The 25,105-nt window shown below is 34.1% G+C and overlaps 3 protein-coding genes across 5 annotated transcripts in view; all 3 read left to right on the top strand.

Moving 5' to 3' along the window:
* Positions 1-6,646, top strand: part of LOC142978431 (uncharacterized) — an 88,512-nt gene extending 81,866 nt beyond the window's left edge. For all 3 annotated transcript variants that reach the window (XM_076122887.1, XM_076122886.1, XM_076122885.1), the window contains 13 exons: positions 42-239; positions 681-815; positions 892-969; positions 1,153-1,390; positions 1,469-1,542; positions 1,672-1,767; positions 2,087-2,176; positions 2,454-2,783; positions 3,248-3,387; positions 3,782-3,955; positions 4,336-4,476; positions 4,671-4,772; positions 5,135-6,646. In XM_076122887.1, the coding sequence (XP_075979002.1) occupies positions 42-239; positions 681-815; positions 892-969; positions 1,153-1,390; positions 1,469-1,542; positions 1,672-1,767; positions 2,087-2,176; positions 2,454-2,783; positions 3,248-3,387; positions 3,782-3,955; positions 4,336-4,476; positions 4,671-4,772; positions 5,135-5,189 (1,851 nt within the window). In that variant the 3' untranslated portion in view covers positions 5,190-6,646. The remainder of the gene's footprint in view (positions 1-41; positions 240-680; positions 816-891; positions 970-1,152; positions 1,391-1,468; positions 1,543-1,671; positions 1,768-2,086; positions 2,177-2,453; positions 2,784-3,247; positions 3,388-3,781; positions 3,956-4,335; positions 4,477-4,670; positions 4,773-5,134) is intronic.
* Positions 6,647-13,741: 7,095 nt separating this feature from the next.
* Positions 13,742-16,993, top strand: LOC142978360 (uncharacterized). The gene is made up of 5 exons (XM_076122781.1): positions 13,742-13,888; positions 14,750-14,805; positions 15,243-15,754; positions 16,139-16,204; positions 16,606-16,993. Exons 1-5 carry the CDS (start codon positions 13,875-13,877, stop codon positions 16,921-16,923), a joined length of 966 nt encoding a protein of 321 aa, XP_075978896.1. The 5' UTR covers positions 13,742-13,874; the 3' UTR covers positions 16,924-16,993.
* Positions 16,994-18,018: 1,025 nt separating this feature from the next.
* On the top strand, positions 18,019-21,702 carry LOC142978336 (uncharacterized). The gene is made up of 5 exons (XM_076122735.1): positions 18,019-18,121; positions 18,960-19,030; positions 19,315-19,832; positions 20,409-20,474; positions 21,212-21,702. The coding sequence occupies exons 1-5, from the start codon at positions 18,108-18,110 to the stop codon at positions 21,449-21,451; spliced, it is 909 nt and encodes a 302-aa protein (XP_075978850.1). The 5' UTR covers positions 18,019-18,107; the 3' UTR covers positions 21,452-21,702.
* Positions 21,703-25,105: the final 3,403 nt, after the last annotated feature.

Below are 25,105 nucleotides of genomic sequence, written 5' to 3'. Positions count from 1 at the left end.
CTAAGGTGCCACATAATTTTTCATCTACCTTTACATTTTAGGGTGAAAGAGGCGAAATTGGACCTGAAGGGGTCAAAGGAGAACCAGGATTGGATGGAGAAGATGGTTTAGATGGGTTGAAGGGAGATAAAGGGGACAAAGGTGATATTGGACCACAAGGACCTCAAGGCGAGAGAGGTTTAAGAGGAGAACCGGGACCAGCTGGCACCGTGCCTGCACATGAAATAGCTAGATTGAAGGTTTGTATGGATCAGTATCAAGACTATTTATAAAAGAAAAGATATAACCCATTATTGCCCCACTACAGGGCACAGGTCTTATAACAGTATGTGAGAAAGGTCGGGCCTTAAGACCTCTTTCTCATTCTGGGATGAGAACTGCGAAGACGAACTGCGAGTTGGTAACTAAGCATTTATTAAAAAACTGTGTTAACCTTTACCTCACACGTAGGAATTTTTTGCTAAACATAAGTGTTAACTCATACACAAAATTTTAAATAATTTTAACAAGATTTGAATTGGGTTAGTTTCTTCGAAAATATTACTTTGTTCTTAAAGTACAACGAGTTTATTATATTATAAATGATGCTATAATTATGTGCATAAGCAAACTTAAAACATGTTTCGACAAGCGTTTCCACACCATTTCACTATACGATATCATTATCTTTGAAATTCCAGGGTGATAGAGGAGAAAAGGGCGATCAAGGTTTGGAAGGTCCACAAGGTATTACGGGAAAAAAGGGCGAAAAAGGAGACCTGGGTCCCAAAGGTCATAGAGGTCATCATGGAGACCGTGGTCTTCCAGGAATTGAGGTAAGAACATCAGTTAACAGCCCATATTGTTTCATTAGATTACGCGTTTGTTTAAAGACAGTGAATGATTTTTCAGGGACCTATGGGACCTCCAGGGTTGAATGGCACTGATGGTATGAAGGGAGAGAAAGGCGATACAGCTCCAGTGATATTAGTAAGTTTATATTGAATTCCTTTGGCAAGATAATTTTTTAACTGTTCTTTTAACTTTTTAAAGGTTTTTATTGAAAATATTTATCTGCCGTTATACTCGAGATATGTTGTTGTCTAAAAAAGATGAAAAAAAAGACAAACAATTTATTTAAATATTAACTAAGAAGTATTTTAATAATGATAGGTTAAAGGAGTAAAAGGTGACATGGGTAACCCAGGTCCAGAGGGGAAGCCGGGAGAAAAGGGTTCAAAAGGGGAACGTGGTTTCACTGGACCTCAAGGTCCTCACGGCGTCCGAGGTCCTCGAGGGCTTGAAGGGCTTAGAGGCGAAAAAGGAGATATGGGACCTCCCGGTATAGCTGAATTGGGACCAAAAGGAGAGAAAGGAGACTCATATTTTAGAGATTTTCACGAAATACCAGGTATGTAATATTTTTTATTGAATTATTTATTAGATCGTTAAGTGTCAACGTATTTTTATATTGATGTGTCTATTTCAGAGGAATCGGATGATGAAGATTTCTTCTATCCTGTCAACACTTTTGTGTATAGAACTGTGAAGGCTCTAATGAGGGTAATATTTTATATTTGTATTATTTATCAAAAATGTATCAAATATTTATTTCTATTCTGACTTTTTAGAGACATACTAAAGATAGAACAGTTTCAACTTTCATCATATAAATCAATTATTATTTTACAGGCAACCCAAAGAATGGCAGTGGGGACACTAGTATATGTTGTCCAAGAACAGATACTGTTAATCAAAGTCAATCGAACCGAATGGAGCAATGTTATGGTAAGAAAGTCATATTAGATATAAAACATCAATCTCTTGTGTTAGTAGGCTGATGATCAATTCGTTCGCCAAAATTTGGTGGTGGTGGTGATACGTAATTAGAACATTTTTGATTAGAAATGAATCAAAATATTAGTAGCCGCGTCCGATCGAATAAAAATCTGTGATAATATTTAGACTTCGTTTTACAGCTTAGGGATAAGTATCGAATAACCTATCCGGTAGACAAAGTGTCAGCAGATAATCGAAAAATTCTACCAAATTTCGTCCAACTTGCAAAAAAAAGACTTTCAACAAATAATTTAAATTTTTTTCGCAGTTGAGTTCTTGGCCTCCATCACAAGCAATTCGTGCATCTACAGATCCAGTAAAACCGCCTACATGGTCGAATCAACATAACATTGAAACTGTAAGTATTAATCATTATGTAAAATAATTTCCTATTATTATCGATAAATGTGTCGTCAAATATTGTGTGGAAAACTGATTAGCGCCCCTAGCGGATTTAACAAGAACTATTTTCCTTAAGTCATCTGAAATATCAAATATTCGCCAGCTTTCTGCAGAAAATCACTACTGGCTGACTACTAAGTTAGATAGTCATTATAATATATTGATAATGCTCATTCAACCGTAGTAATTTATTCAATTGAAAAATATAATAACTATTCGGTTTTGTTCAACAGATACCACCAGCTACAAAGACTACCAGTACGACAACAACCCCAAAACCAACTACGACTAGTACGACCACGACTACGACTACTACACCCAAACCGACTACAACTACGACCACGACTACGACTACTACACCCAAACCGACTACGACTAGTACGACCACAACGACTACTACTACACCAAAGCCGACTACGACCAGTACAACTACAACGACTACTACTACACTAAAACCGACTACGACCAGTACGACCACGACTACGACTACTACGCCCCGTCCCAGACCGACTACGACTAGTACGACAACAACGATGATTTCGCCACGTCCTCGACGGAGAAGTGTAAGTTTTTTTTAACTTAACAGTATTACTAGCGTGGTGGACTCCAGGCCTAAACCCTCCCCCTCGTTTGGGAGGAGACCCTTGCCCTGCAGTGGGACAGTAATGGGTTAAAAAAAAAACAACATTAGGCTGGTTCTGGAAGAGATACACAGTCAAGCAGTGGGACACAATCCTTGGATTTGAATTTGAAGGTTCGACATGACGTGTGTGTCTACACTAACTCTTCCTTTTCGTCAGCTTGTAGAGTTCCGTTACCAAAAAGGTAAAAACGGGTTTCTACTGATAAGACTCTATCTATCGGTACAAACTGTCTTATCAAACGTGATAGACAGTTGAAATTTTCATATTTTTATTTCTTTGCCCTTTTTTATACGTCATAATGGTCCAAACCGTTTTACATTGCTGTTTTAAATAACTAAGTTATAATGTAAAATATTGTTATATTTTATTATCTTTTGCTACAGATCCGTTTAGTGGCTCTCAACGATCGGTACCCGGGAAAAATAAAAAATAAGAAGGAAGATGCTGATCAGATGTGCCGCGATCAGAGCATACGATTTGGTAAACAATATCGAAAGTACTTCAAAGCTTTTAGAGCACATAGGTAAGTTATCTCAGCCTCTATCGTTTTTAGCCGATTTCAAAAGTTGGAGGTTCTCAAATTGTGTTATTACCCTCAATATTTTTACTAGATAGAATTATTTTCATGATATTTCTTCGTTGAAAAGAGGTTTGATTTTACTTGATTATTTTGAGGTATTTTTAATTATGAATATTGTTGATTATTGTTGCGTGCTGCTAATAAAGTGGTATTTGGCTCACAGATCGTTTTTTAATTTTGTAAAAATGATATCCGATGTTTACACTATTTCTTAGCAATGTAAATACGGTATCGATCCCGTTTTGAAAGATCCGATGAATTTAGGAATTCGAGTACAATAATTATAATAGGTATTTATTTATTTATGTTCTTTGTTAATCGTAGTTTTTTTGTTCAGGGCCGAAGATCTCAAGCACCTGATTACGAGGCCAAATTGGGATCTACCCGTGGTGAACGCTTTAGGGGACCAACTGTTTGACTCATGGGAAAGCATGTTTAATGGTTCTGGCGCTGTGTTCAAATCGAATATCTACACTTTCAGTAATATAAACGTACTGAGAGATACAACACCGTAAGTAAAAATAAAATTGTAAAAAGACTATTTTTACAAAAAATTCTAGTATTTAGGATGGATGTATGATTCTGCTAATACTCTTTTACGCTGTCATAGATTTTAATACGTGAATAGTTTATTACTACTAAGAAAGATTAGCACATGGGGTACTTTTTACCCCCTGAAATGTTCCACGAGGACGAAGTCGCAGACGGTAACTAAACTAAATAACATCAATTGTACAATTATAGAAATAATTTTTTATTTTTAAATCTGACTCTAAACTTTAAAGACGGCAATATCAAATCTTTTGCTATGTTAAACGTTGTATGCATAATATGTTCGTATTTTTCAAATTTTCATGACTACGATTTTAATTTTGTGTAAAACATTTCTAGGCATAAAAGAAAACTATGGCACGGTGGTACAATGACTGGTCAATTTGATGGAAGAAACTGTCACGATTGGCTCAGTGCGTCACCAAATGATACTGGAACGGGGTCCTCACTTAGAAACAACATGCTTTTAAGTGCTGAAACGTAAGTAATGTACATTTTTATGTAAAATTTATAATAATAACTGCATTTACCACGCATTATTAAAATAATGATCAATGTTATATGTAATAATATTCAAGTATATCTACTTGGATATATCATACCTATTAATATATTTTATACTATCATTTTAATGCTAAAATCATTCAATGATATTAATTTATAATTTGTTTCAGATTCACCTGTGACCAGGAGTTAATAGTGTTATGTGTGGGGATACTACCACATTATCCACGTCAGATAAATACTCAGAGATATTATAATAATAATTATATTAGGTAAGCATACATTATATGTAAGATAATGTAAAAAAAAAGTTTTCAATGCGGCAAAGTAAACGTACAGTCTTGAGCAAAATGTTTATACACAGTTTTATTCATACGCGCTTTTTGTATGAAACCATCAATTTAAATACTGCTATTGGTAACCCGTGTAAAATCAGCATGAGAATACTCAAAACTGAAAACTATAAAATTGATAACAATTGTTTACTTTTACTGTATATCAGCGTAGCCTTTCTTCCAAACTATGTTGGAGACGGCTTCCAGTCTCACAGGATGCAGCTGAATATTAGTGTATACTTGGAGCTACTGGCTATTTCTTTACTTTTACTAAATACTTTCAAATCTTTCTTTTACAGGAGACGAAGACGAACGCGTCACCATCACAACCGAACATTACATTATATTTATTGACACAGAGAGAAACTACCGGAAGTACTAACTTAAATCACTATTAAATACCTCATCTATACTAATATAATAAAGCTGAAGAGTTTGTTTGTTTGTTTGTTTGTTTGTTTGTTTGTTTGAACGCGCTAATCTCAGGAACTACTGGTCCGATTTGAAAAACTCTTTCAGTGTTAGATAGCCCATTTATCGTGGAAGGCTATTGGCTATATAACATCACGCTACGGTCATTAAGAGCGGAGTAGCAACGCAAAATGTTACAAAAACGGGGAAAATTTTGACCCATTCTCTTAGGTGACGCAAGCGAAGATGCGTGGGTCAGCTAGTTTTATAATAAAAATAAAACAAACTTAACCAGGAAATAGAATGCAAAAGATACATCGATGTTTTGAAACTATTTCGTTTCGATGTTGACAAAATAAAACATCAATGTACATCAAAACGATGTTATTATGCATCGATATTTTGTGTTTCTACTAAAAGAACTTCACACATGCCTTCGAGAACTGTTCAAAACGCTCTCAGACTTAAAAGGTTTCCTCTCGACTTTTCATTATAATTAAATTAAAATTGTATTATTTGGGCTATAGTCACAATTCACAGGCCTATAGAAAATATTCCTAATTTATTTTTATCTCTCTGTTTCATTCAAATATTTAAGTAAAACATACAATGTAAATAGTTATGTCGTGTCCACACTTGCGTGGTTAAATAATCCATGGTTAAACTCAGTTTCAAAAGTAATCAACTCAAGATGTTATTGTTACTTAGAATATACGATTATTTTTTAACTTCATAATGTTTACTATTTCAAGCTTTAAAAGTTAAGCTTGTCAAATTTAGTTAAACTACAAGTTACTCCATACTGTACCATAATCAATCTCTACCACTATCGTCTATTCTCAACTGACTAGCTATCGATATATTATTCTGTATGAAATTCGGATTTGATTTTTTTGTTTACGAGACGCAAATGTGGATACGACTTTAGATAGGCTTTTCTAATTCTTAGGATTAATGATCTTTATAAGTATTTTATTAAAACATGTCGGACAAAAATAATTACGCATTTATGAAATTAATTTTAGAATTTAGGAAGACAGCTGTAAATACTCCATTTATTCACAAAAGTTATAGATTATTAATTTGTAATTTCCTGAAATACACCAAAGTAGTCTAAAAGTAAATATTAGATATTTAAAAAAACAGTCACAAGTATTATTAAGTTAAAAATGTTGGCGCGTGGTTCATTCCTTTAACATGGAATTTTGAAATTGAATGAAAAGAAAAAGAAAGTTATTTTGGTTACGAAGAAATAAGAATATTCGTATTAAAATAAGTGAAATTAAAAAATATATATATGTTTTATTAATGTTTAGTTTTCAATAAAATCTGTGCCATAACATGTCAACGTTTCATAAAGAAAAAGAATAACAATCAAAAGTAAAATTGAATTTGAATAATGTGTTGCCTTTTCATTGCTAACTCTTGGTCTTAACCTTATCCCAATGTTTTCGTTCTCAAAAGCATGCTGTAAAGAGATTCGATCTAGGTTTTTTTAAATAGCCGTTTTGTTATCATTGCTAACTATTTATCCCAATAATCTTACATAATATGACTTTAGAAAGCAAAGACCAGCTGCCAGTAGCAGTCTAGATTCTCCATAATCCAGATAATTACACCTACAGCTACCCGAAAATCTAGTGCAGATTTAAACCATATTCTACAAATGCCAAAACCTTACAAAGTTGCTTCAATTGTTATGCAACTATTTGTGTGGGTTTTATTGCTACAGTCTTTGCAGCAAGCTACCAAAAAGAGACTTAATACCATTGCGTCACTACAAATTTGAAAGATTGGATAAAGACACCTAAACATAGTGATTACTATTCAAAGTTGAATTAATGAATTGATAAGTACGGTAGCACCCTTAAATTCGTGATTACCAATTTTAAGGCGTATTGCATTCGAATAACGCTTGAATTTAAAATTAATGCGGTCCTTGTAGACGTTATGCATTGATGTCTTCGATCGCCATCGCATAGATATTTGCGAGCCACGATTCGTTGCGACTTTTCTCCTAGTAGAAAAAGTCTACAAGTACCAAGCTTGTTCTATGATTCAAAGTTGTTCTAGTATGATCAAAAATCTCCACCAACGATCAAGTCTATGCAGACACTTGAAAAGCAATATTACAATAATCTCATTTTGAAATTAGGTCTCCAATCCCGCTCCCATTTCCACACTCACGCCGATGCATTTCTCGAGAAGTGCCACAGAGCTCATTTGCAATAAGAGCGGTTGGAATGAGCGGCATAATGCGACTTGGCCGGAGTTACCTACAGTGCATTCACCACAAGATTGTAATAACCTCGGCATCTATGAGCCCCGCGTCTCAAATTTGCTAAGCACTCATTTTTAAAAGACTGAGAAATTTCTTCGATTGCACAAAGGTCCTCTTGTTTGCCAAGGTTTGTCGTACGCTTTCTGATTTAATCTTGTTTTTGTACCTTTGCGAGTTATTCGTTTAAAAAGTCAGATTCCTTTTGTAGATGTGAAGTTATATCAGATTATGAACCAGGTACATTTTTACGAACGTAAACTTTCGTAGCTTATGGTTTTTTCTGAAAAGTTACTTTATAGAGGCAGTTGAACAAAGGTTAGGTACTCTTCACGCCACTGCATATTAGTGTTTTTCTCTGAATAACTACCAGGTAACAGCCAGACTGACATATTGTTTCCTACATTTGAAATCTATCGAATATCAGCAGGTCATAAAACAGGAACTCAATAGTGTGTCACTTAGTCCGACTTGGTAGCACCTAAAAAGAATTTCCATATCGTTCTTTATTAAATTGTTTCCTTCAAACAATTCATTCTAGAAACTCAGTACAGCTGTAGCGAGCTGAACAATGGAAAACCGACATGGAAACACGGAACAATCATGTCGAAACCGCAGATAGGTTACATCCAACGATTGATATTGGTTTCAGTTGCAATTTTTGAACCAGATATGTACTGTATGTGAATTTCGAAACCAATTTTTGGTGCCAATATTGATTTCATCCGCGAATGTTTTGAGTGCATGAGTGTTTTGTTTTTAAAGTAACTTAATCTGTATTTGTCACTACACTCACATTGTTACCAATTTTTTTAGTGTGCCGTACATTTTTACGAATACGATTACTCTTTTGATAATGCTAAGTTGTAGCAGCTAAATCTACCTTAGGCAAAGAATGTAATAGTAGTAGTAAGTTCACGAGGTAACGTAACGCTGTACAAATGTACCGAGAGTTCAACAACTGTTTTTTTCTTTAAAAAAGTTCTGTTCTATAGTTCGTATTCTTAAAACCCAATCTATTATATGTATAATAAATAATATATAACCTACAAATATCAAGTTGCAAAAACAATATCTACAGCAAAATGTCGTTAACAGTAGAGACATTACAATGCAAGTCAGTAAGTAATGGCGGCGGATAATAAAAAATAACTGAACAGTTAATATGCCTTCTGAAGCTGAAAATCTACAGGTCGACTAGATTGCACTCCTTGCCTAGTACTATTTGTTCTCGAAAGTTTTTGCACTGAAGTTAAATTATACGGTACTTGCACGTTTACTTTTGGCTAAGGCGCGATTTTATGAAATTTTGGACGAACAGTTCGTAAGTAATGAAGCATTTATTATAGAAAAGAAACGACTCGCATTTGTATTAAAAAAAACTGGTACACGGCATAACTCGTACATTCGTTTAGATGCTGCTCATACTGGTTTCTAAAAAATAACCGTTTTAACAACCTTACTATTTGGTTTAGATTAATCGTATGGTTAGTTTAAGCCCTTTGGGATGGCTTAACGAATGTTATCTTAATTGAAAAAAACGGGACCAATTTTTATTCATCCTCCATAGCACGGTACTCCAAAAAGACATGTTAAGACGAACTTCAAAACTGGCTATAACATAAAATCGACCACCTCACAACATTACGATAATTTGTGATCGAGTTTAAAAAGTAAGGGCTCGCGACCTCAGATTTGGCCGTATTCCAACCACCAATCTCCTTAGCGCAATATCCCCCGTTCTGTATTATTGCAGTAGAAAACATAAATATGAAGTTGCTAACTGTCTGTTCTCGTGATAGTGTAGTGTGTTGAGTTTTGTTGGCATCCATGCTGAGTTGTGATCGTACAGAAAGCTGTTAATTGCTTAGCTAAGTTATTAAGTGAGGACTTGTCCTCGAGAACTTAGACCTAATGGTGCATACTATTTTGCTTTGCTATCTGATTGACCTTGCGAAAGAAGACTCTTTAAAAAAAAAACTTAAACAATGAATTGTTTAATAACGATGTTTTGTAAATATCAAATACCTAATAAGACTAAAGAAAATCAGAAGTTTGTGGAAATAGCAGAAAGTGCTTAAGTCTCTTTAGTGCATCTTTTTGGCAATCCTTTTGATAACCATCGACTGTCTAATCAAAACGGATTCTAAAAGAATGCATGAGCTGTATAAATCGGTGAAAATTATTGCCAGGCTTTTGGTTTTATTCGAATGAGAGAAAATATCCAGTACAAAAGAACCAAATTACAAAATTGTTATAAAATATACTACAAAAACAAAATGTAGAGAGGAGAGCTTAAAATACCGCATCACATAAACAGGGACGGAATAAAAAGATAAAAAACCACAATGAGAAGTGAGCGAACTACAATAAATTAATACGCCAGTACATTTGTCGGACTATTTCTCTTGCACTGTCAGAAGAAAATTCATCGTTCACACCAACAGCTTGTTTTATTTGAGCACTGTTTTTATTTATTACATTCTTTTTAAATGATATATTGTTCTCACTCTGTTGAGGTTAGTATTACGAGAGTAAAACTTTATGTGTTGTTGTTATGCGTTATCGTTGTGTTAAATTATCGAAGGGTAAGTTGAGCACAGAATTTTCTTGTTTTTAATCTTTTGCTTAGAAATGAGCTAAACAATCTTCGACAAAAATGAAAAAATCACTTGTTGAAATCAAAGCAAAGACATTTTTTTCAATATTTGATGAAACTTTAATCTTTTAACGAAAGAATCCACAATGCTACTAGTCTGTCACGATCTAAATACCTTTAATTTTCAATCGCGATTAAGACTCGTTACATTATTATATTATATGGACAAATCGCGACAGTTTTAAAATCGTTAACGATCTGAATGTTCAAAGAAAGTGACATCAATTACATAATAAAAGTATGTAAATCGTATTCTTGAATAGTGGGAAATACACTCAAAGATCCCGATTGACAGTTTCCTCAGTAATCAATTAGCCACATCAAAATATCCTCCGTGCCTGTAGTACAATTGGTTGAGACCTATTTGCGTGGATTGAAAGGTGACCCATTCATAGGTAAAGCTCTAGCTTTAATAGCCTAAACATTAGCACAGAAATTACAAGGGACTAACCCTCTAAACCCATTAGCACTCGATACTAGGCGGCTAAAATGTTGCTGCTAGCACACTATTGATGTTTCGTTGTATTTACCAAATTTCTTCTTTTCTTATCGTATGGTTAGTGGCCAACCTAGTGTCAAAGATTTTCAAGCTGCCCGAAAGGCCTTTGATACGGCTTAACGACTGTTATCTTAGTAGACAACAACGGGGACTAAACTTGAACAGTATCAGTCGGGACATTTCCTACTACTACGGTAGTGTTATGATACTGTTCAAGTCTTCGAGTAACTAGACGTAACTGAAAGTAGTGCGATTCTGTACAATCAGTACATTTAAGTATCGAGAGTTTGACATTTAAACTGTACCGCAAATATGATTTCTTAAATCAGAAAAGATAGTCAACTTGCATTAATTATGTAAAAATTGCTGTATCTTTATATGTATATATAATTCTTCTGTAAGTGTGTATGTCACTGAACTTTTTATGGCAAAACAACGTTTGTCGGGTCAGCTAGTATTAAAATATAATTGGAATTAATAATTACATTTATAGGCTTTATCTTATTCAATAGACCTACCACCTTATATTATTCTGGACATTACGTTTTAATTATAATAATTCTGCGCCAACAACAAGCACTAAAAACTATACAGATTACGACAAAATAATATTACACAATACATTTCTTATACAGTAGTATGAAAGTCCAAACTACTGTTTCACAAAAAATACCAAAACTATTCCATGTCACTGAATATCCATGCGGCATTTTAGCGTGGTGACGTGTTACTAACTGCCGTCGTCAGTCAGAGCCGTCCGGTCTTAATGATCTGTCCACACAGGATGGATGCCGATAACTCTATTATTTTTGCCACCGTTTTCTTATTACTATGACCCATCGCTTGCTACTCATTAATTGCTTTTGGCACTTTTACATCTTGGGTCTTTAGTGAGGTAAGTTTGGAAATCCTTGGAGGTACAAATTTCATAATATTATAATGTAACGGGTCTTAATCGCGATTGAAAATTAAAAGTTAGAATACCTTATTTGTTCACCCGAACTACAGAGTCAGACTAAAATAACGGAGTAGGTACGGTACGGTACAAATTTCATTTAAATATTGCAGCTGATTGTAAAACTTGCTAAGATTGATTTGGTTCCTCATCTCCAGAATCGTAAAAATATTTTATCTTATAAAAATAAGTATAATGTTATGAAATATTATTTCAATATCAAAACCCAAAACCCGGTATCGAAACTTGATCGAATCGTTTAAGCTCCTATATATTTTGGAAAGCAATGAATAATCTGGATAAATATAGTGGAACTGATATCTCAAGAACGACCGAATCAACTCTTCCAGCGTTTGATATAACTTCGTCTTCAGTACATTTGATTATCATATATTTTTTGTTTCTCCTTTCCTTTTATTTTCCTCTTGTGATTTTTGGATACGTTTATTTGCATATACCGATATTGTAGTCAAATTTATTACGTATACGATTCGTACTGCATAATGTTTAAGTTCTATGTTTTATTTATCAAACTGACTGTAACTGCCTTTTGGGAATTATAGTTTCAATATTTTATCTAGTTTATATTCTTTTTCGTTTTCGAGCAAATTGAGTTTGCTTTTCTGGCGAAGGTCAATGGCTGCTGAAGATATATTAATCCGGCTGGATAAGGGTAAGGTTAGAGATGTCAGGTCTTAGAAATTTACCGAGTTATTCTCCGGTTACTTTCGATGAAGGCTTCAATGGAACTTTGACGTGAATGAGGGATGTAGAACGCGAAATTTAGTGGATAAAATGGTTTTCTGGAAAATGGTTTTAGTGTTATCGCTCCATTGAGTTATTTGGTGCTATTGTTCGCTCACGTTATGAAAGTTACGAGTCACTGATGACATTTACAGTAATAAAGACTATTTTAAAGGAAATATTAGAATAAAAGTTGTGTAGTAATTAACTACAATAGCTGTAAGGTAGGGTAAGGCAAGTAAAATGTAATGTAATGAAGTTCACCGATCAATTCTCTATCCTTATTTTACACCAATACGTCCCGAAATTTGATACAACTGGCCAAAATTCTTCAAACTATCAACTATATGCATTTTATTTCCTCGCCAATATTTCTCGAACACGCGTAAGACACATCATATATCTCAAAACTTGCACCACGCAGAATATTCTATAAGGAACTATGATATTCCGTACTTCATTCGAGTCGGTATATCAGGGTGGCGTGCGACAGCATTGAGCGATGTCCTAATATCCGCCGCCGAATGGTATCGTCAGAAAACCGTCTTCCCAACAGATGCTCTACCGCTAGCGGGAACGTTGAACTGCTTTTTACGCCTCCACCACAACGTACACTAAATCTATAAGGCCTAGATGGAAACTCAAGGCAGACTTCAAATCGAACACGAAAGAATTTATTACAAGCAGTCGGAATAGCTGAAATCAATTTGGATTGAAATATTCAGTGGCTACGAAACGCTACTAAATATTTTAAAGTTATACTTTCGAAGCTTGAAATGTGGATGTGGGGCTGTTTAAATCGGTTCACTGAATGGGATCTGTAAGAGATTTTTCGTCGAACTTATTCAAGACAGTATTGTTTCCGATTCTTTCCGTTTTTGGAAACAAAATTTATATTGTTTTGAAGTTAGATTTGACTCGCAATATAGACTAATAGTTTCATATGACGTCAATAAAGTGAAGTGTTGCTTACCCCCGGTTTCTGAGTTCATTTAGCGGTAGTTTATCTATTTGATACCGTTTTTGTAATATGAGTTTAAACGCTATTGAATAGATAAACTACCGCTAAATGTACCTCAGAAACCGGGGGTTAGTCTTTAGCTTTTAGTATCACAGTGTCTGTTAAGTCTGATGATGAAAGTTTGGCTTTAGAATAACTAAGGTATTGACACATTGGTATCATATTTTGTAGAATAGAGTTATTTTCATCCTAGTTTAAGTTAAATAATGTTGATAATTTCGAATACCTAAGTTTGCGGCGCGGTGCTTAGGCATCTTCACCGCTGCTATAACACACATGGAGCGAAAATATTTGTATAAATCTCGGTTATATGTTTCCTAAATTAATTAAATTCCTCTAATCTTAATATTTAATTATATTCGTAAAGTTATCAGCAATATCATTGTCATATGTCATATTGTAAACAGTCCGCGGCCAGTAGCTGGCAGGTTACGACACGCTAATCGTTAGTTAATTTTTACTAAAAGTCAACATGTGGTCCAATTTGTAAGTGATTTTCTTTTCAGTATTTTTTTTTAGTTTAATATTATTCAAATGTATTCTTAAAGTAAATACCTACAAAAAGTTATGTTACCGTATTTTTATTCAATTTTACTTTTCATTTATTGACTATGGGTGTATTTATGATCTTACGTGATCTTTTCAAGCCAAGATCTCTATTCCGCGATCGTTTAAAGCACTTATAATTGAGTTGTGTTTCAATAATTATTCGACTTATAAATTCCGCTATCAGAATTGGTTCAATACTAGTCAACCCAATTATAGGCCTCTCCTATCAATTCATGAGAAAAAAAAAATTATTACTTACTTAATATCAAAAGATAAATAACGTAGCTGGCTAATGTTATATTATATAGTTGTGTAGTTTTCAATGATTTTCGTTGTTAGGTAATAAAGATTGTAGGCGACCGTGCCTTAAAAGGCACCTAAAGCTGTCAGGCTTGTGCTTGTTCGTTATGCCGAGCTATAAGAGTGATATAATAAGGTGTTCTGTATATTGTTCTCATATTTGGATAGTTTAAATAAATTCTTGCATATAGTAAAGTAACTTTTTTTTTCTTTTATAAAACAACTCCCGCCCTAAGAATTGTTCTTGTGTCGTGGGGACTTTTACAAACATACAAACAACGGACACAAACACAATCAAACCCGAAACAATTATTAGTTGTTCCGTGTGGGAATCGAACCCGTCACAATGGTAGCGGCGTGATGACCGTAACCACTGCGCCACTGAGTCTGTCAAATATACATCAATTTAAATTTAAAGTAGTGTCATGATCCAGGCTTCGCCTTGATTGACAAGTTTGTATGGCCTATTTAAACATGGATTAATATGTGTTGTTTCAGATATACCATCCTCATTTTAGTAATACTGGGACTGCATAGTGCTTCAGCGTATGTTGGTAATACATTTATTAAGTACTCAAAAGCTAACTTGACTCCAAAGAAAACAATGTTTGAATTATTTGAAGTTTTATAACCGGCTACCTCTCTGGTGTATTCTGTAGTTATCGGACTGTTGTTTAAGACGAGGCGGGTTCGATTCCCCGGTAAAGTTCTATTGGTCTTTTTAATTGATATTAGAATATTTTTAAGAGTAGACTTTGTGCCTGGTGATATGGCAAAAGGCTTGCCCCCTATTACTTGGGACTACATAGTTGACGGCAAACTTGGGTGTTTTTGTTATCTCTGCCTAATCCTTCGGGTATAACAAGTGTGTTAATATGTAATATAAGGTATAAGATATACACTATAGATTTTTTAAAGCAAGTTAGTATATTTATGATAAGGTGTATATTATACGTATTATATTTCAGGCAAAATATTGTTTATGTTGCAGAAACGGTAGAACATAGTCTCCTGCCAAACACAAGTGTGATTCAAGATAAAATTGTCGGTGGCGTAGAAGACAGCGACCGGGCATTTTATTTTGAAACTGGCCCTAACAACAAGTTTTTACCTTTTAGAAATAATCGTTATAAATATTCGTTTTCCAATCAATTTATAATCACATCAACGTTTAAAATCACTGATCATGGCAAACACTGGTGTCTATTTTCTTTTAAAAGACAAAGCTTGCCTCATATGACTCTTTGTTTCGCGCCCGCTACAAGTGACGTCACAAAGATATCTTTGTACTACGGTTCTGGAATCGCTCACTTCTATTATTCGGACATTTTGGAAAACGAATGGACTCAAGTTGCAGTAGGACTAAACTTCACCGACGAAGCATCTTTAACAATAAATTGTAAAGAAATTGGTGTATCTAAATTTCAAGGATCTCCTTACCCATTTTTTGAGCTGGAATTATTGTCTGAAGGAAAATACGCTATTTCAAAAGAGAATTTCGGGGTAAGCGTTTCATTTCTTTCACCGTTGTGTACAGGTTTTTCTTCTTATCCTTATCTCACGTTGCTTAGGTCGATACAACATGATTTCTCTCAAGAGCATGCTGTAAAGAGTGTGTGGCTGATGTCGACAGTTGTTAAAAGTTGTCAGAAGCTTGAATGTCTGCACACCAGTCTTACCGAACGGTATCGTGTTATAACCCTGGTAACTGGGTTGTGGAGGCCCGACAAAAAGTTGCACATTCTAAAATACGTGGTATTCAGCTGCATCCGGTAAGACTGGTGGAAGAAAGGCTAGGCTGATACGATTGTTACTGTTTTTACAGTACAGATAAAAAACGACTTATAATTAATCTATCGGAATAACATGTATTTTTATCATTTCTAGGTAACCATACAGGAAATCAAGATTTATTATTACATATATGAAGAGACTATAGGAAAGGTTTGCAAGGTGAATATTTTTTACATTGAGCAGTATCGAAATTCTGTACAGTCGGTACTATCGAGCATTGAGAGATTGACATTTAAAATCTATTGCAAAAATAGTTCCTACAGAGCCCAGTTGAGGCGCTAATCAGATTTTCATACAAAATGTCTCGATAGCTAGTCAGTTTCAGATAGTAGATGAGAAACACACAACAGTTTCTCAACTACAAGATGAAGATAAATCACAAGATTTTAAAGCGCTTGTATTTTATCCTTACATCACTCTAATTTGATAGATTATATTTATACATTATCAATTATTAAGGGATGCCATAATAACGATTCTATCAAATATTGCTACTGATGAGAGTTATTTAAATGTAATTAAAATGTCTCGCCATTTTGACGTTTACTTTAACTTTTCAGCCATTAAAAAGTCGACAGAATACTGTGAATGCTACTAGTACAACATCGACTACAGAAAATGTCCGTAAAACATCGACAACTACAGAATCACCTCAAAAAGGCGAAGATAATGATGTAGAGAAAGCTATTCATGAATTAACAGACTTATTTCGTAAAGATTTAAAACCAACAACACAAACTGCGGCTGATGATGAATGCGACATTATTGGGAGACTTGTCGCTAAACAACTGAGAGAGCTTCCCCTAGAACATAGGTTGAATGCTCACAAAGAAATTCAGGATGTATTAACGAAGCACCGTCTTAATCACGTAAAATGATTTATTTTATAACGAAAATATTTTATAAACAGAAATAGTTTTATAACAAAAGATTTTAACACTGTGAATCTATTTTGAATATACTTTTGCATACGAAATGTTGTATATTTTTTATGCCTTTATAAAACATATTTTGAGAGCTAATCTTGTACATTTTGATATTCACCCATGAATGTGCATGGACACGCCAAACTATTCTAAAAGAAAACTTTAAATCATACATATTTTTAGAAGTAATATATCAATCCCAGGGAAATATACCCCTAGGATATATATATATAGGATTGTATATTATATTAGCCCAAAAGTAAACGCTTTGCAAGTAAATTACTAAATATATAATTTAACTATGGAATCAATGATTCTAAATTTTTCTTCTGCGAAGAGAAGAGAGGCCACAGACACGAGTTTCGTTGACACCGGCCTATGTGCAGGACTTTGTTATTACACTATCCAAGTGTGTGCACAACACAAAGGCTCTGTATTATCACACTGATAACTGGCACGACCAGTGAGAGGTCCAGCACTGGACCCTCTCTTCCAGGTAGAAACATTTACGACGATAACTTCTTAACTCCAGGCAATTAGATCAGAATAGGGATGTTTCCAAGGTAATAGAAAATAAATTATAATTAGTCCGCCAGTCAGATAATTTAAAAATATTAGACACGTATTATTTTTTATTAAAGACCAATAAAGTGACGTACTTTAAAAGCATAATGTCACCGTGACGTCATTAGCCCCCTCCATAACTATGGAGGGGGCTAATGGCGTCACGGCGTTGTACATGTTATACTCTAACGTGACGTCATGCAACTTTTCAATTCAATGTATCGCGGTAATAACTTGATTATGCACAAAAATGGCACATATAATATGTGTAATTATTTTTCACAATCTACTAGATGGACTAAAAAAACAAGATTAGTCATCATCCCTATTGTCAGAAAAACTCAGAAACTGATTATCAGTTGGATCCGGAATTCAAACCCGAGACCCCCACGTAGCAATCGTATATACACTACCGACCGTGTCACTGAAGCCATCAAAGTTATAAGTAAAAAACATTGATATTAATGTAGTTATCACAATATCATGGTCATTAGATAAATGTAGTCAGTTCATGACCATTCGTTGCCACGATACGAGACGCGAACGAGCTTTAGTACTGTGAAACGTCAAACATGGAGTTTAATATGTAAGTACTCAATTCTTTCTTCTTTTTAGTCACCTTGATTGGGAATAATATGTGCATAATATAATAATTATTGCAGTAGTAGGTACCGTTGTAGCAGTATTTCAAAAAAAGAAGTCATTTCGTGTAACCTTAAAAAATTAAGACTTATTTATTTCTTTTGAGAATTGTTATTTCACTATGACTTTTATTCGGGTGCTTAGTACCTTTACTCAACATTCAAAATCTATACTAATATTATAAAGCTGAAGAGTTTGTTTGCGCTAATCTCAGGAACTATTGGTTCCATTTGAAAATTTTTTCATTGTTAGATAGCCTATTTATCGAGGAAGGCTATAGGCTATATATCATCACGCTACGACCAATAGGAGCAGAGTACGAGTGAAAAATGTTACAAAAACGGGGAAAATTTCATTCATTCTCTCTTATGTGACGCAAGCGAAGTTGCGCGGGTCAGCTAGTTAAGTGATATAGTGCTATTTCAGTATCCAGTTAGTAATCCACCGACTATACGATTTATTCTCTTCTAAATTAATTTTATACTTTTTATACATCGTATTATATTGGAGAGGCTTATGCGATAGTGAACACAAAAAACAAATTGTAATTACTTCACTTTAAGATAAACGTAACGTAACCTCTCGGTTACATGTAGTTGATAATGTTATCGCAAATAAATAAATAATTTATTTAACTTACAGTCTAATAGAATGACAATTCGTAGTAACCGATAAGTAAATACAAGACCTCTTCGGTTATTTTCGAACCGCATTCATTTGAATTCTAAAAAAGTGATAATATATCATTACGAATTGTTTAAATAAATTTTTTATTGTTTCAGATATATCATTCTCATAGGAGCGCTGGCTGTATGCAGTGCTCCAGCTGAAGGTCACAAAATACCGGGCTCCGGTAAGAAGAAAATTCCAAAGTATATATTCTTCAATATTATAAGCACTAGACTCTTAAATTATACAAAATTATCAAAAGTATGTTTTACTAATACTGTGTGTGGATAAAGCGTAAGCTTACCCCTCCCTCGCTTGGGAGGAGACCAATGCTCAGCGGTGTGAGACATTAATGGGTTAAATAATACTATTTATCATCCAGATAGCTTCTCAATTGAAACATTTAGTCTAATTTTCACTTTACGCCGTTATATTTTTATTCAGGAGCTATTTTCTTTATTGTTTCAGAAACAGAAGTATATGATCTGATGCCAAACACAAGTTCAATTCGTAACAAAGTTGTCAATGGTGCATGGGAAGGCACTGAAGCCTCTTATTTCGAGACTAGTTTTCACAACAAGTTCCAACCTTTTGTTAATAATCTAGACGAAGTATCTTTTTCTGACCAATTCATCATTTCAACTACGTTTAAGATCAGTGATCGTTCAAAACCATGGTGTGCCTTCTCTTTGAAAGCCAATAGCGAGTCTTATATGAGTCTATGTTTTACGCCCGCTTCTAGTGATGTCACAAGAATAACTCTTTTCTACGGTTCTGGAACCGTTAATTTCCACTTTTCGGATATTTTAATAAACGAATGGATTCAAATTGCCCTAGAACAGAGAGACAAGGATATATATTTATTTGTAAATTGCAAAGAAATTGATAGAGCTAAATTTGAGGGAAATCCTGACGAGGTTTCTGTTAGGATAAATTTGGTAAATGAAACGGAAGCAATTTATGCTCTTTCGAAAAAAACTTTCGTGGTACGTATTTCATCGTAGTCGATATTTTAGAGTTTTTTACTTTTAAAATACTCGATTCGCCCTTTATCGCCGTGGTAGCTCTACTTAATAAGAATTCCCTAACTATCTGTGTGTGATGAACTGACATGTCTACGTTAATCTAGTAAACTTTTTACGATGTCAATAGATTCACAAAGTTATTAATACATTCATACATTTACACCTAGATCTAAATAAAGAAAATAAATGAAGAATTGTTAAAATAATCCTACTTATATTATAAGCGAAAGTTTGTGAGAATGTATGTAGGTATGTATGGATATGTTTGTTACTCTTTCACGCAAATACTACTGAACCGATTGAAGTTTAACATATTATTATAGGTAGCTGAAGACCCAGAATAACACATAGGCTACTTTTTATCCCGGAGTTCCCGAGGGATCGGGATTTACGGGATCGGCAAAGGTTTCCACGCGGACGAAGTCGCGGGCGGCGCCTAGTCAATCATAATTTTTTCGCTTTCTTCAGGTCCCGATGGTTACTAAATTGAAGCCCGCAATAGAAAGCTGTACTAATATCACATGTACTTGTTTTCAGGTCACAATACAGGAAATAAAGCTTTATCATCCAACTTGTCCGCACATCATAAATTATGTTTGCCAGGTGATTATTTTCTGGGGGCACGGAAGTGCCCCCGCAAGTCGAGCAAAAAAAAGCGGCACGGCCGTACCATCCTTTTCTCGAAGCAATTCGGGCTATTTTTGACACCCCTATAATTTCGTTGTGGATAAAACAAGAAGCCTGGATTTACAGCAACTAATCAGTAATTGTATAAACACGGTATTTTTAAAATTTCAGTCAATTCGAACCAGTAGTTTAAGAATGACAACTTGTTAAAGTTTCTGAATTTTGGCACTCACTGATTCACTGACTCACTGACTCACCGATCATCAAAAGTCTAAGGTACTTCTAGCAGACTTAGAAGCTAGTCTATTTGTTTTAAACGTATTTTTTTTTAATTGGCATGATAATAACATACGTAATAACTTAAGACAGAAGGTCTTTTAAGTAGAGACTAAAAAGATTAATCGACTTGGTATTATATCGATCTCACAACTTTTTACGGCGAGACTTGGGAATTTTACAGAATGTTTTTGATGGCATCATATATTTTCTGACTATTAAACTATGACTATTATTAATTACTATTAAATAGCAGTTAGTGTATCCTATCATTTTGAAATTAATTTACAATTTTCTTCATTTTTTTATACATGTTTTGTTTTATAATTTTTACTCTTACGATAACATTCAAACTGATTAATTAGGAAAACCGAACTAACGTACAGGAAAAAGTTTTCTTAAGGCAATTTTTACACCTATTAAACTTTCTTTTGCAGTCAATATTCAAGAACGAGCAGTGCCCTAAAAATTATGTAGCGAGTGCTATTCGCCAATTAACCGACTCGATTCGTAAAGATTTAAAACCAACAACACAAACTGCGGCTGAAGATGAATGCGACATTATTGGGAGACTTGTCGCTAAACAACTGAGAGAGCTTCCTCTAGAACATAGGTTGAATGCTCACAAAGAAATTCAGGATGTATTAACGAAGCACCGTCTTAATCACGTACAATGATTTAATTGACTGCCTCCGTAGCGCAGTGGTATAGGGCACCACGCCGCTGCTACTGTGTGGGGAGCACACACGGAACAATTATTTGTGTAATCTACAAATAATTGTTTCGAGCCTGGTTGTACTTTGTGTTAGTTTTTAGTATGTTTATAAAAGTCTCCGCGACACAAGAGCAGCTACCGCTTAATGCGGAAGTTGTATCTAAAAAAAAATACACTTTGGGTGATACCTTACCGATAAACATGTATTTCTGATTAAATATTTATGCATACAAAATGTTGTTGTATTATTTTACCATTACACTTTATTTCCTATTTGATTCTTAGAATAACATTATTATTGTTCAACCATTGAGCTTACCCCAACTTCTAAAGCTCTTTTCTGCACAATGTACATTTTAACAATTTTCAGTTGAAGAGTTCGTCCTTTATTCTTTATTACTAATGGATACAGATGACAATAATTATAAAAAATATTTAAACAGAAAAAAAAATATCAAAATCATATGTTTATAATATATATTTTACCCAATATCACACCAAGTAACGTTTACCTAAATCAACGAAAATTGTAAAACTGTTAGATTTTGGCTATTTCGTTTTTGTCCCATTTATTGTATGTACAAAGTTCTTACATAAATAGAATTCAGTACAGTTTAAGCGAACGTCATTTTATACGTCCGGGTTATGAAAAAACTTTTCGGTCACAGTTCGGCTTATTAATTTATATTGCAACCAACTTCGCGTTAATAAAATGAAAATGCAATGTTTCATCGACTCGCATTTTTCGGTCTTCCTTTCAGGGGCTGGCTACTATATTCAGAATGCACAAAATTAGGTATTTGATGCGTTAGAGTTGTATAACAATTAATATTTACACAATTACTTCTAATTAAGTGCCAAAGTATCAAACTTGACAGGTGCATCCCTGCTACTATCGACAACCGACTAGCTTTCAAAAAATATTGTCAAAAAACTTAACCAGCGCCCCTAGCGGGTGCCGTATGGACTATGTGTTCAGTACATTTTACATGTCAAAGTCTCAATACCCGTTGCCACTGACAGTAGAAAATTGTGCTACCGGTTTGAGAAATGAATGCAATGACACTAAAATTATTATTGATATGACCAAACATTGTAATTTGTTTTAAATGTATTTTTTCTGAGATATTGCCATTATCTACGTAGAAAAGGACACACTTAAACAATAATAGATAATAAAATAATTAAAGACTATCCGACCGATAATTCTATTGGACCGTTATAAATCGGGGCTTCAATTCGTTCGCAGTAAAGCCTTCAAACAATAAAATAGGAGTATTGTCCATGAAATATTTGGGCAAAGAAACCGGTGACTGTTATTATAAGACAGGGTCTACCGTTTTTCATTACACAAGCCTTTTCAGCTAATAAGAATGTTTGTTTCGGAAAAGTTTGTTGGTGGAAAATCGAACTGGTTTTTCCACAATCGGACTGCCATTTTTGTGCAAACCGTCAATAGGGTTTCATTGTGTAGTTTGTATAGTCAGGTATGCGAGTTTTTAGGACATTTTTCAAGCAGGTAATTTGTAAGACATAGGTACTTTATTAGAAGGAACATTTTAGGCGCTTGAATTCGTTTTAAAATACATGTTATACTGCATAAATAATATCACGCCTTTTTCCCATAGGGGTAGGCAGACACCAAAGAACGCCACTTGGTACTATCCTTACAGGCTTCCTTTGCCTTACTCACATCTTGTCATATGGTGTGTTTTATAAAGAATATTTAATTAAAATAATAATAGAAACGCATTTTTATGAAATGCATATTCTGTCATGAAATGCTTAGCCTGTTTATTCGAATTTTATAATCGTGCTAGCGGCCCGCAACGGCTACAGGCAGACAGACGTGGCGAACATTGTTTTATAACATTTAAGGACTTTATGATATAGCATTATTTTATATCAAAAGGTTTACACAATAATTAAATAGCTTTTTTGTCCTAATTCTTTTTTTTTTTATTAAGGCATCATTTTATATTTTTTGTCGCAAAATTAATGTAAAACTGTCATCAAATATAAAAATCGTTTTCCTTTGATTTATTATTCACATAATTACAAAATATTTTTTGTCGTATTTGGATCAAAACAAACTGGAAGATTATTTATTTGTTGAAAGGTGAATTATCCTTTTTGGGACTGTTTGGTTCCGTTTAATATTTCCTTGTAGAGCTTTAAATAGGAACTAACTTTTTTTTATCGAACTGATATATGTAAAAATATCCATTACTATAAAAAAAACACTTGTCTTAATAAGTTATCAAACGTCATATCAATGCAAATTCATATCGTTCTCTTGATGATGGATCAACTAGACAAAATAAAGTCTTATTCCCTCCTTCAAATCGAGTAATAAAAATAAAATTTCACGCCCCAAATGACGTAAGGCCACTTTTTCCGCTCTCCGTCGCAATATTCTTAAAAAGTTAATAAGAAGCAATTGTAGGAGCATTTAAATTTATCATGGGAACAATAGCGAAGTGAGTTTCTCGCTAAACAAAGTCCAAACTCGTAAACGCGTTTTAACGTTCTTCCCGAAGAACCCTAAAACGCCAAAAGGCGGGTTCCATTTATCTCTGTCAACCCCCAAGGGGCAGGCACCGTGAAATCTCCACTCCATTAAAACGCTATACACAATGTATATCCAATGTTACAAATACAACATTCAAATACAATTTTCTTCAATCACTAAATGTCACTCAAACTCAGATTGAGCAAACTTAAGGGCGCGTGTACACTGCCGAAACTTTCGCACTTTCGTACTAGCTATGTTAAACGTACATTAATTTTGTTGGGATCATAAGAACGTATGGACGCAGAAGTATGAAATTTGGCACACCTATAGTTTATGTGTAGGAGGATATGATGTAAGATATTTTTTAATAATAATGCTTATAAAGTACATTTAAACAATAAATAAAACATTACATACACTACCACGCATTAACATTAGTCTATATACATAGAGCAATGACACAGATATAGAATACTTATATGTTTACTGAGGTCTTACTCACTTAATGTCACAAATTTTGATACTTAATAACTTATAATTTCAATTTAATTTAGTCGAATTTCGACTACTGTGCGGCTTTAGATAACTGATTCAACTTTAAACAATAAGCAAGATCCTTGCCACACAAACAGAATTTTTTGCCGTCAATTCTAAAACCTATTTTTATAATATTCAACCTCTAAACGTAGCTTACGGCGGGTCGTGTTCATTTTGAAAGTAGATTAAGTCAAATATTTTCACTAAATAGTTCAATGAGTACAATATTTGAGATCGAATTTAAGTGCGTATCGAGTAGTCATTCTTCAAATGAGGCCTATTTCTTTTTCCATTTCAACGACTTAAGCAAATTATTCCTTAATTTGCAAGAATTTCTATTGACTTTTTCTAGACTTTTATGTGTCACTAACGAGGTGTCGTCGTTGCTAAGAGATAGAAAAAGCTTCTTAATTTACTTGAACTTAGGTACTTTTTGTGACTAAAATTGTATAACTAATAGTGTATTCAAAATTTTACACTACTTTTGGATTACGTCGCGTTATATTTTTGCTGATTTGGCAAAATTGTAGCTATGATTATCGTGAATCTAAGTTATATTATAAA

This window comes from Anticarsia gemmatalis, chromosome 14, assembly GCF_050436995.1.
Source record: "Anticarsia gemmatalis isolate Benzon Research Colony breed Stoneville strain chromosome 14, ilAntGemm2 primary, whole genome shotgun sequence".
Lineage (NCBI taxonomy): Eukaryota > Metazoa > Arthropoda > Insecta > Lepidoptera > Erebidae > Anticarsia > Anticarsia gemmatalis.
This window is presented reverse-complemented; position numbering and strand designations above follow the sequence as displayed.